We start from the raw sequence: 16,523 nt of genomic DNA on the forward strand, positions 1-16,523 counted from the left end.
CCCTTTTAGAGCGAAAGGCAGAAAGCCTGAGATCTTGAGACTCAATCCTCCAAGAACTACAGGATCTCAGTGTCCCTGGCCTGCAGTTCCAGGCATGGCCAGCAGAGGGACACATGCGCCGGGTTTCTAGGTCTCCCTGCCTGAAGCCATGTTGAATGAGCCAATGTCTGCAGCTTGGGCTCTGTGAGATCTAAACGTCTCCTTGGCAGGAAATCCGCGAGGAGCAGGACGGGGTTGTGCAAACACCCTTACAATGTCCGTTTGTGTGTGAGCACATGGCTTCTCCCATGTTGCCCACAAGGCTCTGTTTTGGGGGAGGATAATGGGCCTCTGTGGACCCCTCCGCCTTGTCATGCAAAGGGAGTGACCTGTGTTTGTCATAAATGGGCTCTTGTATGATTAATAGCCCTGTGAATGAGCCCAGTGCAGACGTTCAGCGCCCGCCTTCTCCTGGCGGTGGTCTGCGTCGGCTGAAGCAGCTGCTGCAGATTTTCTTCCTGAAAAGGAGAATGACTGGTTCTCATTGCGACTGCAGTTCTGCAGATGCAGGGCAGGGGGCGCACATCGCTAGTGTTTGCTTTGGGGAAGAGCAGGGGCCCAAAGGCAACCCTAGACCGGTTACCAACGTTCTCGTAACGTGTGTCAATGCTGAAAGGGAACTGTTACGGTTTGCTTTTGATGGACAAGGAAAACCCAAGGATCTAGAGTAGAATGACACCCCCAAAATCTCCAAAGCTCGTAGGGTTTCCAAGAAGTGACTTCCCTTTTTCGGGGGGTGTGGGGGGGGAGGTGTTGTTTTGTTTTGTTTTGTTTTGTTTTTCGAGACAGGGTTTCTCTGTGTAGTTTTGGTGCCTGTCCTGGATCTCGCTCTGTAGCCCAGGCTGGCCTCGAACTCACAGAGATCCACCTGCCTCTGCTGGGATTAAAGGCATGCGCCACCGCCACCTGGCTGTGACTTCCCTTTTTTTTTTTTTTTTTTTTTTTTTTTTTTTTTTTTTTTTAGACAGCTGAGATCACAGGTAGAAAGAAATGCCTTCTTCATGCAACTATAAGTTCAAGTTCCCCATTTTCACATAAATAAGGGAGTCCATTCCTGGGCTCCATTTTATTTATTGCATGCCTTGGAAACATGTGTTTTATACATGTGTACATTTTTACTATAAGGCTCATTTTCCTCAAATTTTCCAAAAATAGCCTCCTGGACTCCCAAAAGGTTCAAGCACTCCCCAAAATGTTGAGATCTGGGGTGGGGGGGGGATGCTGATTTTTCCACCCATTCTTAACAATGACTGTTGGGTCTGTTTGTAATCAATGCCATTGCCTTTATTATTCAATGGCTGCTTAGCCAGCACTTGTGGTCCATTTCAGAGATTACCAGTGAGGAGTGATTGTCTGTCTGGACCTGTGCATGATGCAAGGGTGGGGTGGAGGTGTAGACAGGGTGCTATTGGAATAAGAAACAGCCCCTTAAAAATGCACGACAACAAAGATTTCTAATTCTGCCTGGGGCTGGCAGGGGGGATCTCTGAAGGTGCTTTGAGATCTGGTTGTAGGTTAGACCCTCACAGGCACAAGGGGAAAGGATGTTCTTGACAAAGGAAGCGTGGGAACAAAAGAAACAAGAAGGGGGCAGAATTCTGTGCCAGGTCCATATTTCCACGAGCTTCTCCGGGTCTGAAATTTGGAAGGAAGCTTTGAACTAATTTTATGGGCCTTTAGGACACCAGAAAATCTTGGGGCCTTTGTGCTGAAATAGCCGTGGTTGGGTCCTGCTGATGCCTGATGCTGCCTGCCTCATGGGTGTCTCACTCAGGAGGTAGCCCCAGGTGCCAGACTCAGACCTGCCAACCCTGCTCCATCCCCTTCCTTTCCCAGGCTTGGGTTGCTGTCTACACAGCCTGCCCAGGGCTCAAGCCAGGGCTTTTCCCTTCAGGAGTTAGTTTCGTTTGTGGGCAAGAGTGGTTTCAAAATGAATGAGACGACTCCTTTCAGGGACAAAGACACAGCCTTTCTGGACTCTGAAATCTCAAGTGAGATTCCGATGCCGTGGGCATTCTACATTCTGGAAACTAAATGAAGCCCTAATGCTTCTGGGATTTTAGTACATGCAACGGCTTTTGATGGAGTTTTTGATGCTTATGTGATGTCTGGGATCCCGGGGACTCTTTCCTATAGCACTACCTTTCCCTGTACTTTGACTGGTTATTTTATGTTTCACTTCCTGACAGAAAACTAGAAACTTCAAGAAGAGGTGTAGGGGTGTGTGGGGGTGTGTGGGGGTGGGGGGGTGAAGATAGCTCAGTTAGTAAAGTGCTTGCTTTGCAAGCATGAGAACCTGAGTTTGATCCTCACATCCATTTGAAAAAGCTGAACATGATAGTGTATGCTCGCTGGTAATCCCGGTGTGAGGGAGGCAGTGACAGGCGGAGTCTGGGGCAGGTTGGCCAGCCAACCTAACCTACAGGGTCATTTAGAGACCCTGTCTCATAAAACAAGGTGGATAGAGCCTGAGAAGTGACATACTGAGCTCTACATCTGTACACACATACACACACACACACACACACACACTTGTACACTCATACCCAGATATACCACACACATGCTGTTCACTCACTCATGGACACACTGCACACACACATACATACACATACACACACACTTGTGCACTCATACACAGGTATACCTCACACATGCACATATACACGTGCTTTCTCGCATACATAAACATACTGCATACACACAAACATTTGTGCACTTATATGATATACCACATATGTGCACACACACGCTGTTCACTCATACATAGACACACTGCATATACACACACACACTTGTGCACTCATACACCGATACACCCCACACATAAACACACATACATGCTATTCATCATACATAGACATACTGCATACACACACACACACACACACACACACACACACACACACACAGAGTATAGCTTCCCTTGGATTGAAACCAGAAATGGTAGGGATTTAACTCATCAGCTTTCATTTTGCACAGAACATGACATCTTCCGTGATGTGCTCAGGAACCGGTGACTGATCTGAGAAACCTTTGCTCTCTCATGGAGGAGGCCAGGGAAATGGCTCTGCCACTGGAGCTGATAAGAAAACATTGTACAGAGGGAGAGGAGGATCCAGAGCAGGAAGTGGTTTGGAGGGTAGCCCAGAGAGTGTGCTGAGAGAAGGGGATGTGGTGGGTTATAGACAGTTTCTGGCTGATGTAATCAGGTAGATGCCGGTGCCTTGACTACACTAAACACAAGGGGTTAGGGAACATAGAAAGTGAGTGTATTTTTGCCATGCCAGGCTGCTATGCCTGTGGGAAGTCCACCCAGATGTTGGGCCTGTGGCTGAGGACCACAGTTGAGACGGCATTGGAGTATGGATAGAAACTGGAGTCAGCGCTATCTCAGCAGAGAGGATGAGGGAGTGTAAAGAAACATTGAGTGGAGACATGGATCCTGCGAGAGGATCCTTCCTAGAGATGGGTAAGGATACCGCTGCATCTTGTGAGGAGGAGTGTAAGCGGAACCCTCCCCTGCCAGAGCCCAGTCGTTACAAGGAGGATGGCCAGCAGTACACATGGTACACACCTCTCTGTACAGCCCCTCTCTCCCAGGAGGGTCCCGTCTGTTCTTTGCTGGGAAAGAACTTTGGAAAAGAGTGGATTACCCTCGAGGACTAGTGGTCTGTCATCTCATTAACCGACGGTTGGAACAGCCTGGATGGCAGGTAACTTCTGGGTGGCCATTTCATTTTCTAGACTGGAGGTGAAACTATCCAAGAGCAGTGGAAACAGCATTCCCAACACAGCAGAGAGAGCTCAAGGCTTCTCCAAGGCTCAGACCTCTGGGGCTCTGCACCTCACCCACAGTGTCTCTTTCCACATGAGATTCAGTACATGTGCCCTGGGTGGCCTGACACTCTCGGCTTTCTTCCGTAAGGAGCAAATACTTCAAACTGTTTCCTCACAGCCCTGTTCTGGATTCCATGGGGAGACAGGACAAATTCACTCACAGTTTCTTAGCGCCAGGTCAGTCCAGAGCCGGGGGGTGGGGCTCACTTTGATTGTTTCCACACTCACTAGGATTTGAAATGCAGGGAGGGGCACGCTGATTCTCATTCCCTAAAAAAAAGAATCTAATTTTGCCCTCATTTCTTGGACATTTTTTTTTTCTGCCTGTAATATTGGTGTTTATGGGAGAATTAGCCATGATGAGGTAAAAGTCTATTTTAGAAAGCTGAACTCAGATATTGAAGGGGCTATTTTAGCCTGCACTTAATTGCTCAGTTCCATTATGGTCTCTTGGTGGGGAGTGCGTGTGTGTGTATGTGTGTGTGTGTGTGTGTTGTGAATTCTTGTGGGTTGGCTTACAGCTGGACTTCAGGAGCTTGGATTCCCTAGAGGATGTCAAAACCTTCAGAGGGACACTTCGATATTAACGACCATGAGCACATTCAAGACATTTTCCCATTTGAGCAACATCACTTGTAGTGTTAAAACGTTTTGAAAACACATTTAAACCATTAACTCATTTTTATGGTCAGATGAAAGTGCCTAATAGACTCAGTTCTGCTTTGTTCCTCCTTCGTCTTGGAATGAAATTGTCTGCTGGATTCTTGGCAACTCATTCCGCAGCGGAACTGGAGACCTTGTGACTTCATCCCCAAGATGGCAAAATGAGTGAAGACTCATCACCCGGCCCAACTAATTTACACTGCTAAGCTGCCTGGCAATTTCAGTTTCCTAGAGTTAACAAGCTAAAATACTTCACTCCATTGATGTAATCCTCCCCACAGAAGTATCTGTGGTGTGTGTGTGTGTGTGTGTGTGACCAGAGGACAACCTCACATGCTGTGCACCATGGTTTTATAAGACAGAGTCTCTCATTGGCCTGTAGCTCACCAAGGATGCTAGGCTGATTGCCCAGCACTGGCACTATGAATGCATGCCACCATGCCCCAGATCTTTCTATGTGGGATGGGACATATTGTTTCAGAGGTTTAGTCCATTCTCATCATAGCAGAAAGCATGGTGGCATGCAGGCAGACATGGTGCTGGAGAAGGAGCTGAGAGCTCTACATCTGGATCCACAGGCAGCAGGAAAAAGAGAGAGAGACTGGGCCTGGCTTGTGCTTTTGAAACTTCAAAGCTCACCCTTAGTAACACACCTTCCTCCAAGGCTACGCCCCCTAATCCTTCTCAAGTAGTGCCACTCACTGATGACTAACCTATGGGGGCCATTCTTATTCAAACCACCACACAAGGAAAACACTTTACCTGCTGAGCTATTGCCTCAACCTGCTGAGCTATTGCCTCAACCTAAGAAGCATGATTTTGTGTTTTTATTTTATTTTTTTTTCAACCACCCACTTTGTATCCTATATGGTACAGGCCGAGGCAAAGGGAAGCTGGTCATTTTGTCTCACTTGCAATTCTAAAGAGCGAGAGCTAGCATTTACAGCAAGAATTCTAGCCTGGTGAGGATGTTTCTGCGTAGATAGGAACTTCCTTTTCTTGAACTGCTAAAGGCCTCTCGAGGGAGTTGACTTAAGCTGACAATGGGCCGATTTGCCAGAGATGAGACACACACATTAATGGGAAGCTGTACCAGTTAGGCCAAGTATGACCCCCCCAGGGAGGGTCAGGTGGTTGATGCTTAAGCCCCTGCTTTATAGGGAGAGCAGAAAGCGGGAGGTGTCATTTACTTTGGTAGGAAAAACAAAGTGATTTTCAAGGGAAGATGAATGGTCCAAAGAATAGACAATAGGTGGGATGACATACCTGGCTGTGGAGGGTGACATCAGTTCTGGTCTTCCCTCCTGCAAGTTAATCTTTTGGAGAGCACGGCCTGTAGCAGAAAAGGGAAGCTCAGGGAAGTCCCCTTCTGTGCCGCAGGAGGAGGAGGTGGGAACAGTGATGGAGAGACCTTGATCCTCCCCTGGTTCAGAGCACGCAGCAGGCCAGACGCTGCGTTTAGAGGCCGGCTTGTAGACCCCAGCAAAACCAGATTCCGGTATTATCATCAAGTCAGACTCAAGGCAAAGCAAGATGATCGGGTAGCAGTGTAGCCAAAGGCACTGTCCTGAGAGATGGGAGGCCAGATCCCACTGGGAGCTTTTCCTCAGTCCTGGGCAAGTCATTCTGTGTGTGAGCAATTCCCGGATGTCCACATTTTATAAGCCAGTAAAACTTCAAGGTACACTCTGGGGAGGGAGGATACAGCAGTCACCTTCAGTCTGTCACATAAATCAGAACAGAAATATAGACGTGTGCGGTTAGTGTTAGCTCTCTGAAAAGCTGCTGCCGTAGCCTTGGCTTTTCTCATTTACTGTCGGGGAACCGACGCTTGGGAACCCCTGGACAGAGTGTTGACTGTCTGCCAGGCCCCGCTCTAAGTGCCAGGAATGCAATGAGGTGTGATAACAGCAGCTCTGCCCCAGAAGTCGTCATGTTCAGAGAGACCCACAAGAAAGCGTGTGTTTATGATCCAGAGCTGAGTGAGTCACAGGCTGCACACAGCTTGGCAAGGGAGCAAAATGAAGCACCTTGCTCGGTGGCATAGGGTTTGTTTGTGTTTTTGTTTTTTGGTTTTTTTTTTCCAATGAGGTGAAAAATCAGAATGATTTGCAGTTCTTTTCCAGGAACCCAGGCTCTCACACCCATTCCTTTTCTTTCATAACCTCTTGAGTGCAATTAATGCTGCCCATGTATGCATGGGTGTAGGACCATCCACAGAAATATGGTCAGTCTGCTAGGAGCCACACTGCTAAAGAAGCTACCTCTCGGATTGGAGAGATGGCTCAGCGGTTAAGAGCACTGGCTGCTCTTCCAAAGATCCTGAGTTCAATTCCCAGCAACCACATGGTGGCTCACGACCATCTGTAACGAGATCGGATGCCCTCTTCTGGCCTGCAGGCAAACATGCACGCAGAACACTGTACACATAATAAATAAATCAATAAATCTTTTAAAAAAAAAGAAAAAGAAACTACCTCTCCTCCTGGAATCCATCAGCTGTCAATAGCTCTTAAGTTGAGGGTGGTGGTGGTGAAGGTTAGTGTGAATTGGGATCATAATGGCTTCTAGCTCTTGTGTTGGTTGTGAAAGTTAAACAAGACAGGGGATTGGTGTGAACTGAGATCGCAATGGCTTCTAGCTCATGTGTTGGCTGTGAAAGTTAAACAGGACAAGTCATGAAGTGCTATCCCTACCTGCTGGTGACACTGAGTGGGAAGCAGGAAGAGGCACACATGCAAGGGCAATAAGGAAGCCGGAAGGAAAGTGTTGCATGTGGCTAGAGTGGAGGGAGCAGGTGGAAGGAAAGAGGGGCCAGAGGAAGTGAGCAGAGGCCAGGATTTCTGTGTCCAGGGCATGCATTTGGATGCCTACTGCCCTGAAGGCAATGGGTATCCATGGGAATTTCTGAAAGCTTGTGTTCAGAAAGGTTGTGCAGTCAGCAACGTGGACATGAGTGGGGAGGAAAGAATAGATTGAGCTTGGTGATATTGGTCTCAATGCTATTTTCAGGATGTAGGTAAGTCCTACTGAGGGGCTACACCGATCACTTCTTGGGAAGGTGGTACAGTGTGCAAAGCTTCTAATTCCTGCTGAGGATGTCCTTGTTGGGGGAGAACCGAGCCTACTCAGTCAGCATACACAGGAGAGACACTTCTAGCAGGATGTGAAAACTGTTGAGTGACAAAATCACATTGTACTTTAAAGGCTGTGTCTTTAACAGTGGGCATCTGGTTACGTCCATGTCAGTTGACGACACTGTGAGATTGGGATGTAAGACATCTGGTCCCCTTTCTTTAATCCATTGTGTCCATAGACAGAGCCCATTTCTTTTGTCCTGTAAATTAAGATATTGAAAAGAGGATCCCAAAGTCCACTGCTTCCTGAAGGAATTTGAGGATGCATCGAGATTACAGATCAGGAAGCCCAGGCTCCATCCGGAATGCCTGAGAATTTACTATCCTCCAAGTCATGGTATTTTAGTATGTAAAATGAGCCTCATAATGCAGGTATCCATAGCTTTTCAAGCATATGTTGATGATGAATGTGACCACATCCTTCCTTGACACAAATGTGATGTCATATGAATATATATCATTGTAGTCATGACTTATTTATGGTGTATGAACTGTGTCACAGAGTAAACAAAAGTTTCAATGGTGACTTCTTAATTCCCAAAATATGGAGATGAGTCTTTGATTCTTAAAATCTTTGTACCAAAAGACTAAATACCCTAGATTCAGGAAGGTAGTGGCTCCTTTAAAAAATTAGTGAGCTCCACCCTTTCTGATGGAGGCACTGACTAGTTCCTACCAAAGACCTTCAAAAGAAGTTGCAAAACAAAAACTGTTAAGATCACCATTTTAATTTCTCCCTCTGCGCTTGGTTGTTCTGAATTCCTGAAGATGGATAGAAATTACTTTGGTATAAGATTTCATTTTCTCCATAGTCATAACTTTTAAAAAAAGAAAGTCATTTAGATGATTTTATGAAATCATCTCCTGAAAACTGATCATAGAAATTTTGGTATGCATAGTTCAAAGGTCATTTTTCCACCACTGTTAGGTGTCATTTGTGGAAAGAAAATAGAGTTTCCTTGCATTTTGTTAATTCTCTGTGCCTGGGATAAAAACACTATGACCAAAGGAAACTTACAGATTTACAGTTCCAGAGGAATAAGAGTCGATTATGACAGGGAGGCATGGCAGCAAGAGAGGAAGCTAGGAGATTATGATTCAACGGCAAACGTGAAGGCAGAGAGAGCCAAAGGGACTGGGGTGAGGCTATGAACTCTTCTAGCCCACCCCAGTGGACGTACTTCCTCCAGCACGCCTGTGCTACCTCCCCAAACAGAGTCACCAACAGGGGACCAAGCGTTCAAATATGTGGGCCAATGAGGGATATTTTTCATTCTAACCACTGACTGCATCCCTTAAATTACAGACACAGCCTTTTCTTTTTTCTTTTTCTTTCTTTCTTTCTCTCTTTCTTTCTTTCTTTCCTTCCTTCCTTCCTTCCTTCCTTCCTTCCTTCCTTCCTTCCTTCCTTCCTTTCTCCTTCTCCTCCTCCTCTTCCTCCTTCATTTTATTTATTGTTCGTTTGTTTGTTTTATGTTTTGGGGGCAGTTGGGATGGGTTGGTTTTTCAAGACAGGATTTCTCTGTGTAGCTCTGGCTGTCCTGGAACTCACTCTGTAGACCAGACTGGCCTCAAACTCATAGAGATTCTCCTGCCTCTGCTTCCCTGGGGAGTGCTGGAATTAAAGGTGTACGCTACCACCACCCACCTTGGACACAGCTTTTTAAAAATAAGACTTGATTGGTTTTAGACTTGGTTACATTTGGCTTTATATTCTGAAAAGATAACTAGTGCTAGCATTTAAACTTTTTTTTCCAAACCAAAGTAAAATTCTAAGGAGGGGGAGGGAGAGAGAGGGAGGGAGAGGGAGGAAGGGAGGGGGAGAGAGAGAGAGAGAGAGAGAGAGAGAGAGAGAGAGAGAGAGAGAGAGAGAGAGAGAGAGAGAGAATGAATTAATTTTCTCCCTTTTTTTAAAACTGGAAATGTTATCAGTGAATAATTTCATTTGGAGTGCTGTAGATTTTCCACTGGGTGATAATAGAGCCAGTTCTATAAATGTCGGTTGAACTGAGAGGCCCAGAGAGTGACAATATATATAAAAATGTGATTTGTATATCCAAAAGTGCCACCCCATAAAGATGGCTGCTTCCCATGTCAAGAACATGCAGGTTGTCATCACAGACACCAGCGTGGCCCGAGAAACACCCTTTGTCTTTACTATTTGGAGGGATCTTGGCCAGTTACTCCCCTTGCATACCTTCTACTTCCTAACTCCCAGTATCCCCCAGATGGAAAAACTCTCTCCTCCACCCATATTCCCCAGCTCCCTCTGTGAGTGGCAGCTTCCTTCTTGAGCGAAGCAGACTTGCCCAGGAGATGGTGCCCCATGTGCTTCATCTCTTCTCTGAATGGCTGAAGAGCATACGCTTCCTCTACATGCCACAGAGCTGATGTGGAGCAAACACCTTTGGTAACTAATAGAACCTGTAGAGTCTCTTCATAGAAAAAGGACCATATGCCTACAGTAATACCATACCCTTCATACACTTTCAGAAAAAGGACCATATGCCTACAGTAATACCATACCCTTCATACACTTTCAGAAGACTATAGATTTTCTGATGTCCCCACACAGGGACCCCTAGAGTGTCTAATGTGACACTTTGTCTCTGGTGGAGAAAAGAGCTTTACGTTTACGTTCTAAGACTTTCAAAGTCAAGTGTGAGTCCGTTGGCCAGTTACCCATTTTGAACGCCCTCTTCTGCTGTCAATCAATGTGAACATAAACATAACATCTGGAAAGTTGTGAGGTTTGAACAAATAAAGTGTGCAAAGGCTTACAGACACACAGTAGGTGCTCCATAAAGTGTTGATGTTCTTCATAAGTACCAGGTACATACTATTATTTCCACATATTGGTGGATAATCAATGAACATCTTTGAATGCTTACCGTATGCCAGGATATGTTTATGTACTTTCAGCTAGATTAAACTCCTAACCAGATGCTAGGCTACAAGTAGGCTGTGTATCACTGACCATGGCTTCCCTCCTGGCATTCCCCACCTGCACCTGTCCTGTGTACGAAGATGCTCAACATAGTTCTTGAAGGGCATTTGTGAACAGTGGCATGTTTTCTATAAAGCCAATGAGCAAGAACAAGTTGATGCCACATTGTTCCCAGGTGACATTATTTTAAGGAAGAAGGTTCCTTGGGGGCTCCAAGCACCTTCTGTATGGCTGTAGTCTCTGCGACATAAACTCCTGCAGCTGGGGAGGAATGACGAACAGCTGAAAATCCTTGAAACAGGAGCGAGTCATAGAAGGGGGGGGGGGCAGCCCTGAAGTCACTGAATAGAATGTGCAAGCCAGATTTCCCAGCTCTGCAGAGTCCACCCCTGGACTGCCACAGCGGGCAGCTCTGCTGCCCATATGTTGGCTCTGCCATGGGAACTGTGACTCAGTATATCCTCAGATATCCTCTTTGAAGCAGCTACTCTGAGCCAGAGGGGAGTTTTTCTTGTCTTCACTTGCTCTTAACCATGATGTCTATATTTACCCACTGTGATCTTCATTTTTTTTCCTGAATACTGAATCCTGAAAGGGACTATTTTTACCTCTTGCTCTTTGATTCTGCAAAAGCTCAGATGCAAAATGTCTTCCTTAGCTGCTGGCCCAGTGGCCTCCACTTTGTGTCCTGCTTGCGACCAGCCTTTTGTATTCTCTTTGCTCCAACTTAATTACATCAGTGTCTGCATCCTCCAGTAGAGTGTGCAATAGTGTGAAATGTTATTCTTTTATTGAATGACATAAAGTATGTCTAATCTAAAGTATTAATCTATCTTAATTAAGCTGTCTCCTTAGTACTGTGGTGCATAGCAGTGTGCTCCTGTAGGAGCTGTTTGAACAGGTTGGAGAGTCCCTGCCACGAAGGATTTAGGTGAGGGGCCTCTCTAAGTGGAGTTCAGAGTTCAATTTAAAAAGTACCGGAGTCGGCTGGGGATGTAGCTCAGAGAGAGCATAGTCATGGTGGTCCTGGGTTTGATTCTGAATATGTGCATAATAGATAGATAGATGGATAGATGGATGGACGGATGGAAGGACAGACGGACAGATAGATAGATGGATGGATAGATAGATAAATGGAAGATAGATAGATAGATAGATAAATGGATGATAGATAGATAGATAGATAGATAGATAGATAGATAGATAGATAGATAGATAGATGGCTCTGTTTGATGACCATCTTTGTGATGTGCTCATTCACTTGGTAGAATTACCTAAATGAGAATAAAATCTTCTGCATTATTGACCTTGGAAAAAAGTAGCAAGTATTACACCTTTTTCTTATGAAAACAATGAGGTGAAATATGTCTATAGAAATTTAGGGATCTTGCATTGGGTTTGAAAGACACGCTTCCAAGGTTCCATAGGAACAGAATTAATCCCTAATAATGCACCATGTCCCCGAGTCGTTGTTCCAGATGTACCTGGGTTAAAAGCCCACACATGTTCCAGGTAACTGAGCATGGCTGATATTAGAATCGTGTTCCAAAATATTTAATGTAGTTGGCCAACCATCTCAAATAACCTTATGAAGAGTTAAAGTTCTACAGGTAACATTTGGAGATATCTTTACATTTCTTTGTTTGGGGCTTTTACAAATTTCAAAGCCTTGGCATATTTGCCATGTAGGGATTCTGCCAGGACAGTCATTTATAAAACAAGTTTAGAAGGAAGTGAATCTGAGACACACTCTTAGCAGCAAAATAGGGAAGTTAAGAATATTTAACTTCCATTAAGTTGTTAGGTACGAATGCCAGCCTGCTATTAAATGAATCATCTTCCTCTAAGAAGTGCTTCCAGCTCAGATCTGGAATTGCTCATTAAAATGAGTTCTAATGGTGAGGGTGCCAGAACCTGCCGACCCTGGTAATCAGATTGGTGACTACCCCAACTGTCATCATAGAGCCTTCATCCAGTAACTGATGGAAGCAGATGCAGAGGTCCACAACCAAGCACCAGGCTGATCTCCGGGAGCCTAGTCAGGGGGATTATTTGAGCAAGGGTGGTCGTGGTGGGGAAATCTACAGAGACAACTGAACCAAGCTCATAGGAACTCACAAACTTTAGACCGACAGCTGTGGAACGTGCATGGGACTGGACTAGACCCTCTGCATACAGGAGACAGTTGTGTAATTGGATCTGTTTGAAGGGCCCCTGACAATGTGATCAGTATCTATCCCTGGTGTATGATCTGGCTTTCTGGATCCCATTACCTATGGTTGGTCACCTTGCTCACCCTTGAGGCAGGAGGGAGGGGCTGGGCCCAGCCTCAACTGAATGTACCAGGCTTACCTGTCCCCCCATGGGAGGACTTACCCTTTTGGAAGAGTGGATGAGGGGTGTGTGGGGAGGTTAGGTGGGCGTGGGAGGAGCAGGAGAAGGGATGAGAGGGGAATCTGTGGTTAGTATGTGAAATGAATAAAAAAAAATTTTAAATAAAAAAGTAAATAAATGAAAAATAAAAATAAATCATTAAAACAAAAAAATGATGGCAGAGTCATAGTGTATATTAATGGTTTCATTTTGTTTTTAACCACTGATGTAAGATTTTGATAAAGTTGAAAATGAACTCAGCAGAGACTGACAAATCTTGCTTGAAAGAACACTTACAAAAGTTCACAGTTCATTTTCAAGAATGTTTTTATTTTAACCTTTATGTTACATTCCAGTAAGACTCATGGCTATTAGTAAGATACTATATAAATATAAAAATAAATAAATAAAATAAGGCCTAAGAGGGCTTGAGAATACTGTCTAATACAGGATAGTCTATACCCATTCTGAGTTTTACATCTGGCAGAGGTTGTGGTATGTGAGGCTTGCTCAGGTATGTTTTCACAGGAAATGGTGTGAAGGCAGGGGATGAGAAGCAGAGTGTCAGAAAGGATAGGGAAGGTGTTTCATCTCAGAAGAGAGAAATGCAGCGTGTTCCTCCGTTGGTCTTCTCCTCTGGAGAGCTCCATGCAGCCTACTAAAGCCTACCAAACCCATTGTCCACCGGAAAACCCTAAATGTGTCTGAAGGCGGTTAGGGTAATCGTGACGGTGGTGATGATGGTGCTAAGTACCATCATCATCTATAAAACAGAGGTAGATGAAGTCCTTCCAAAGAACATGGGCCCTAACCTGCTTTCAGCCCCATAGATATGTTGAATGAGTAGGATGCGTGGGTGAGTGGCCTCCCCAGAGGACAGTTAATAACTCTCTCTCTCTCTCTGAGATCTGTGGAAAGTTTGCTGTTTCCTTCATAAGTAACTTGTACCCATTCTTTCGATGTTAGGTTGAGGACTGTAGATGTGTAACAGATTTGTATTTCTCTGCTGATTTTACCTGCATTTGTACATGTCTCGGGCTACTACTTCTTTTAAAAAGCTTTTCTTTTTAGCTTTATTTATATTATTATTTTATGTGTAGGAGTGTTTTGCCAGTGTTTATGTATGTATGTATACCATATGCCTGCCTGGTGCCCATGGAGGTCTGAAGAGGGCATCAGATTCCTGGAACTAGGGTTACAGATAATGTACAGACAGTGAGTCACCATGGAGACGGCGGGGTCAAAATATGTCCTCTGTAAGAGCAATAAGGGCTCTCAGTCTGTGCCAACTGTCCAGCCTCTGAGGCTGCTGTTTCATTGAGAATCGCTTTTGTGATGTTATGCGCGCACACACACACACTCACTCATATGTAGAAGTCAGATGGCACAGTAGCAGATGGAGTGGGTTCCTGCCTTCCACTGTGTAGGATCCGGGAATTGAACTCAGGTTGTCATGCTTAGCAGCAAGTACCTTTACCTGCCCCAGCCATCTTGCCAGCCCAAAGGTTTACATTTTTGTATTTTATGTAGTGGTGTTTTATCATGGAAACATCAACTGATGAGATCTTGTAACTAGACTAGGAGTTATAGTTTGAGAAATCTTGCCTCTTATGAGCGTCAAGAGAGTCCCTGGGACCTGAAATCTGTTTCTTGAACTTTCTCTCATAAACTTTAGGAAATTTATGCTGGGCGTGCAGGCATACACCTGGAGCCTCAGCACTTGGGAGACTAAGGTGGTAGGATCGTGAGTTCAAGGCCAGTATGGACGACACAGCAAGACCCTGGAACTCTAGGCTACCCAGCAAGTCTGAGAGAGATGGTGGGAGGGAGGAAGAAGAGGAAGGAAGGGAGGGAAGAAAAATTAAAAAAAAAATACAAGAGATAAAGGAGAAATCCTGGCTATTCATGGTGGGTATCTTAATGACACCCTGTCTGTCATACTTCTCCAGTGATATGAGTTGTTTTCCATCAGCAGGAAACAAAGCGAGGCAGAGGTGTCAGCTGTGTGGTTACAGGGCCTTTAAAAGGGAGAGGGAAACATTGCATAGAAATAGTCAAAAAGTTGTTACTATTTTATTATTATGTGAATGAGATGCAGGGTGCAAGTGTGTTCTTCAGGGGCCTGTGACACACCCACCCATCACTGCCGTGCTTTGGAGAGCCCCACCTCAGGGTTCCTTAGCCCCCAGCAGCTCAGGGATGAACTGTGAGATGATAGTTCTGAAGGTTCATCTCCAGGTGATGGAGCTGCTCTCCCCTTGGTCCTCAGGATGTGAAGGTGGAGCTGGATGCATAGGAGTCAGCTTTTTATATCCCTGATGGTTTTTGCTTTTGTGTTGTCTTTTCTAGGTTTGCTGGCATGGGAAACTTGCTCAAAGTCCTGACCCGGGAAATTGAGAATTATCCGCACTTTTTCCTGGATTTTGAAAGTAAGTTCTGAGCACGATAACACAGCAATGGGAACTTTGCACTTGTTTGGTGGGCCTTGTTCGTAGAGAAGTTATAGAGATTTTTGTATGAGACGCAAACCAAATCCAAATGGCATCATGCACTTCTAAGCTGTTTTCCTCTACCCTGTCTTTATGATTTATAGAAGCCCAAAGAAAGGTTTAATTTAATTGGTCCATGGTTTTCTTTGATATAAGGATTAGCTTTGGTATTATATACATAAAACTTTACCATAAATCTTCCCTAAGATTTTTTATTTTATGTAAATGACATTTTTTTTCATTTATTTTACATACCTACAGCAGTTTCCCCTCCCTCCTCACCTCCTGCCTACCCCCCTCATTTCTCATCTACCCCTCTCCCCTTCCACTCCTGCTCTGTCTCCATTCAGAAAGGGACAGGCCTCCCATGGGCTTGAACAAAGCATGGCTCATCAAATTGAGGCAGGACCAAGCTCCTCCCCTGTGTCAAGACTGGGCAAGGTAAAATCCAGCATGGGGAACAGGTTCCCAAAAGCCAACTATGCGCCAGGGACAGGTCCTGATCTCACTGTTAGGAGCCTTACAAAGAGATCAAGCTACACAACTGTCACACACATGCCACAGGCCTAGATTGGTCCCGTGCAGTTAGATCTCTAACTGTTGGTGCAGATTCTATTAGCTCTCACAAGCTCAGGTCAGTTGTTTCTGTGTGTTCTCTGTCATGATCCCCTGGCTCGTACAATCCCTCCTCCCTTTCTTCAGCAAGACTCCCAGAACTCAGCCCAGTACTTGGCTGTAGATCTCTGCATCTGCTTCCATTACTTACTAGATAGAGTATCTCTAATGACAATTAGGGTGGTCACCAATCTGATTATAGTAGATGGCCAATTCAGGCACCCTTCCCACTATTGCCAAGAGTCTTAGCTGGGGCCATCCTTGTGGATTCCTGGGGGTTTCCCTGGCACCAGGTTTCTCCCTAACCCCCAAATGCCCCCCCATCAAGACGTCTCTTTTGTTACTCTCCCCTTACATGTCCTGCCTCCAACCCACACACCCAGCCTGCCCAACCCACTCCCTCAAGTTCCCATCCCCTCC

At 45.3% G+C, this 16,523-nt stretch overlaps 1 protein-coding gene across 1 annotated transcript in view; it reads left to right on the top strand.

Annotated features, from left to right (window-relative positions):
- Cyria (CYFIP related Rac1 interactor A) overlaps nt 1–16,523 on the top strand; it is a 67,974-nt gene that overhangs the window by 17,340 nt on the left and 34,111 nt on the right. Inside the window, exon 2 of the mRNA XM_059248369.1 lies at nt 15,349–15,428. Coding sequence (XP_059104352.1) covers nt 15,359–15,428 — 70 coding nt within the window. The 5' untranslated portion in view covers nt 15,349–15,358. The remainder of the gene's footprint in view (nt 1–15,348; nt 15,429–16,523) is intronic.

The sequence above is a fragment of the Peromyscus eremicus genome, chromosome 22 (assembly GCF_949786415.1).
Source record: "Peromyscus eremicus chromosome 22, PerEre_H2_v1, whole genome shotgun sequence".
Taxonomy (NCBI): domain Eukaryota; kingdom Metazoa; phylum Chordata; class Mammalia; order Rodentia; family Cricetidae; genus Peromyscus; species Peromyscus eremicus.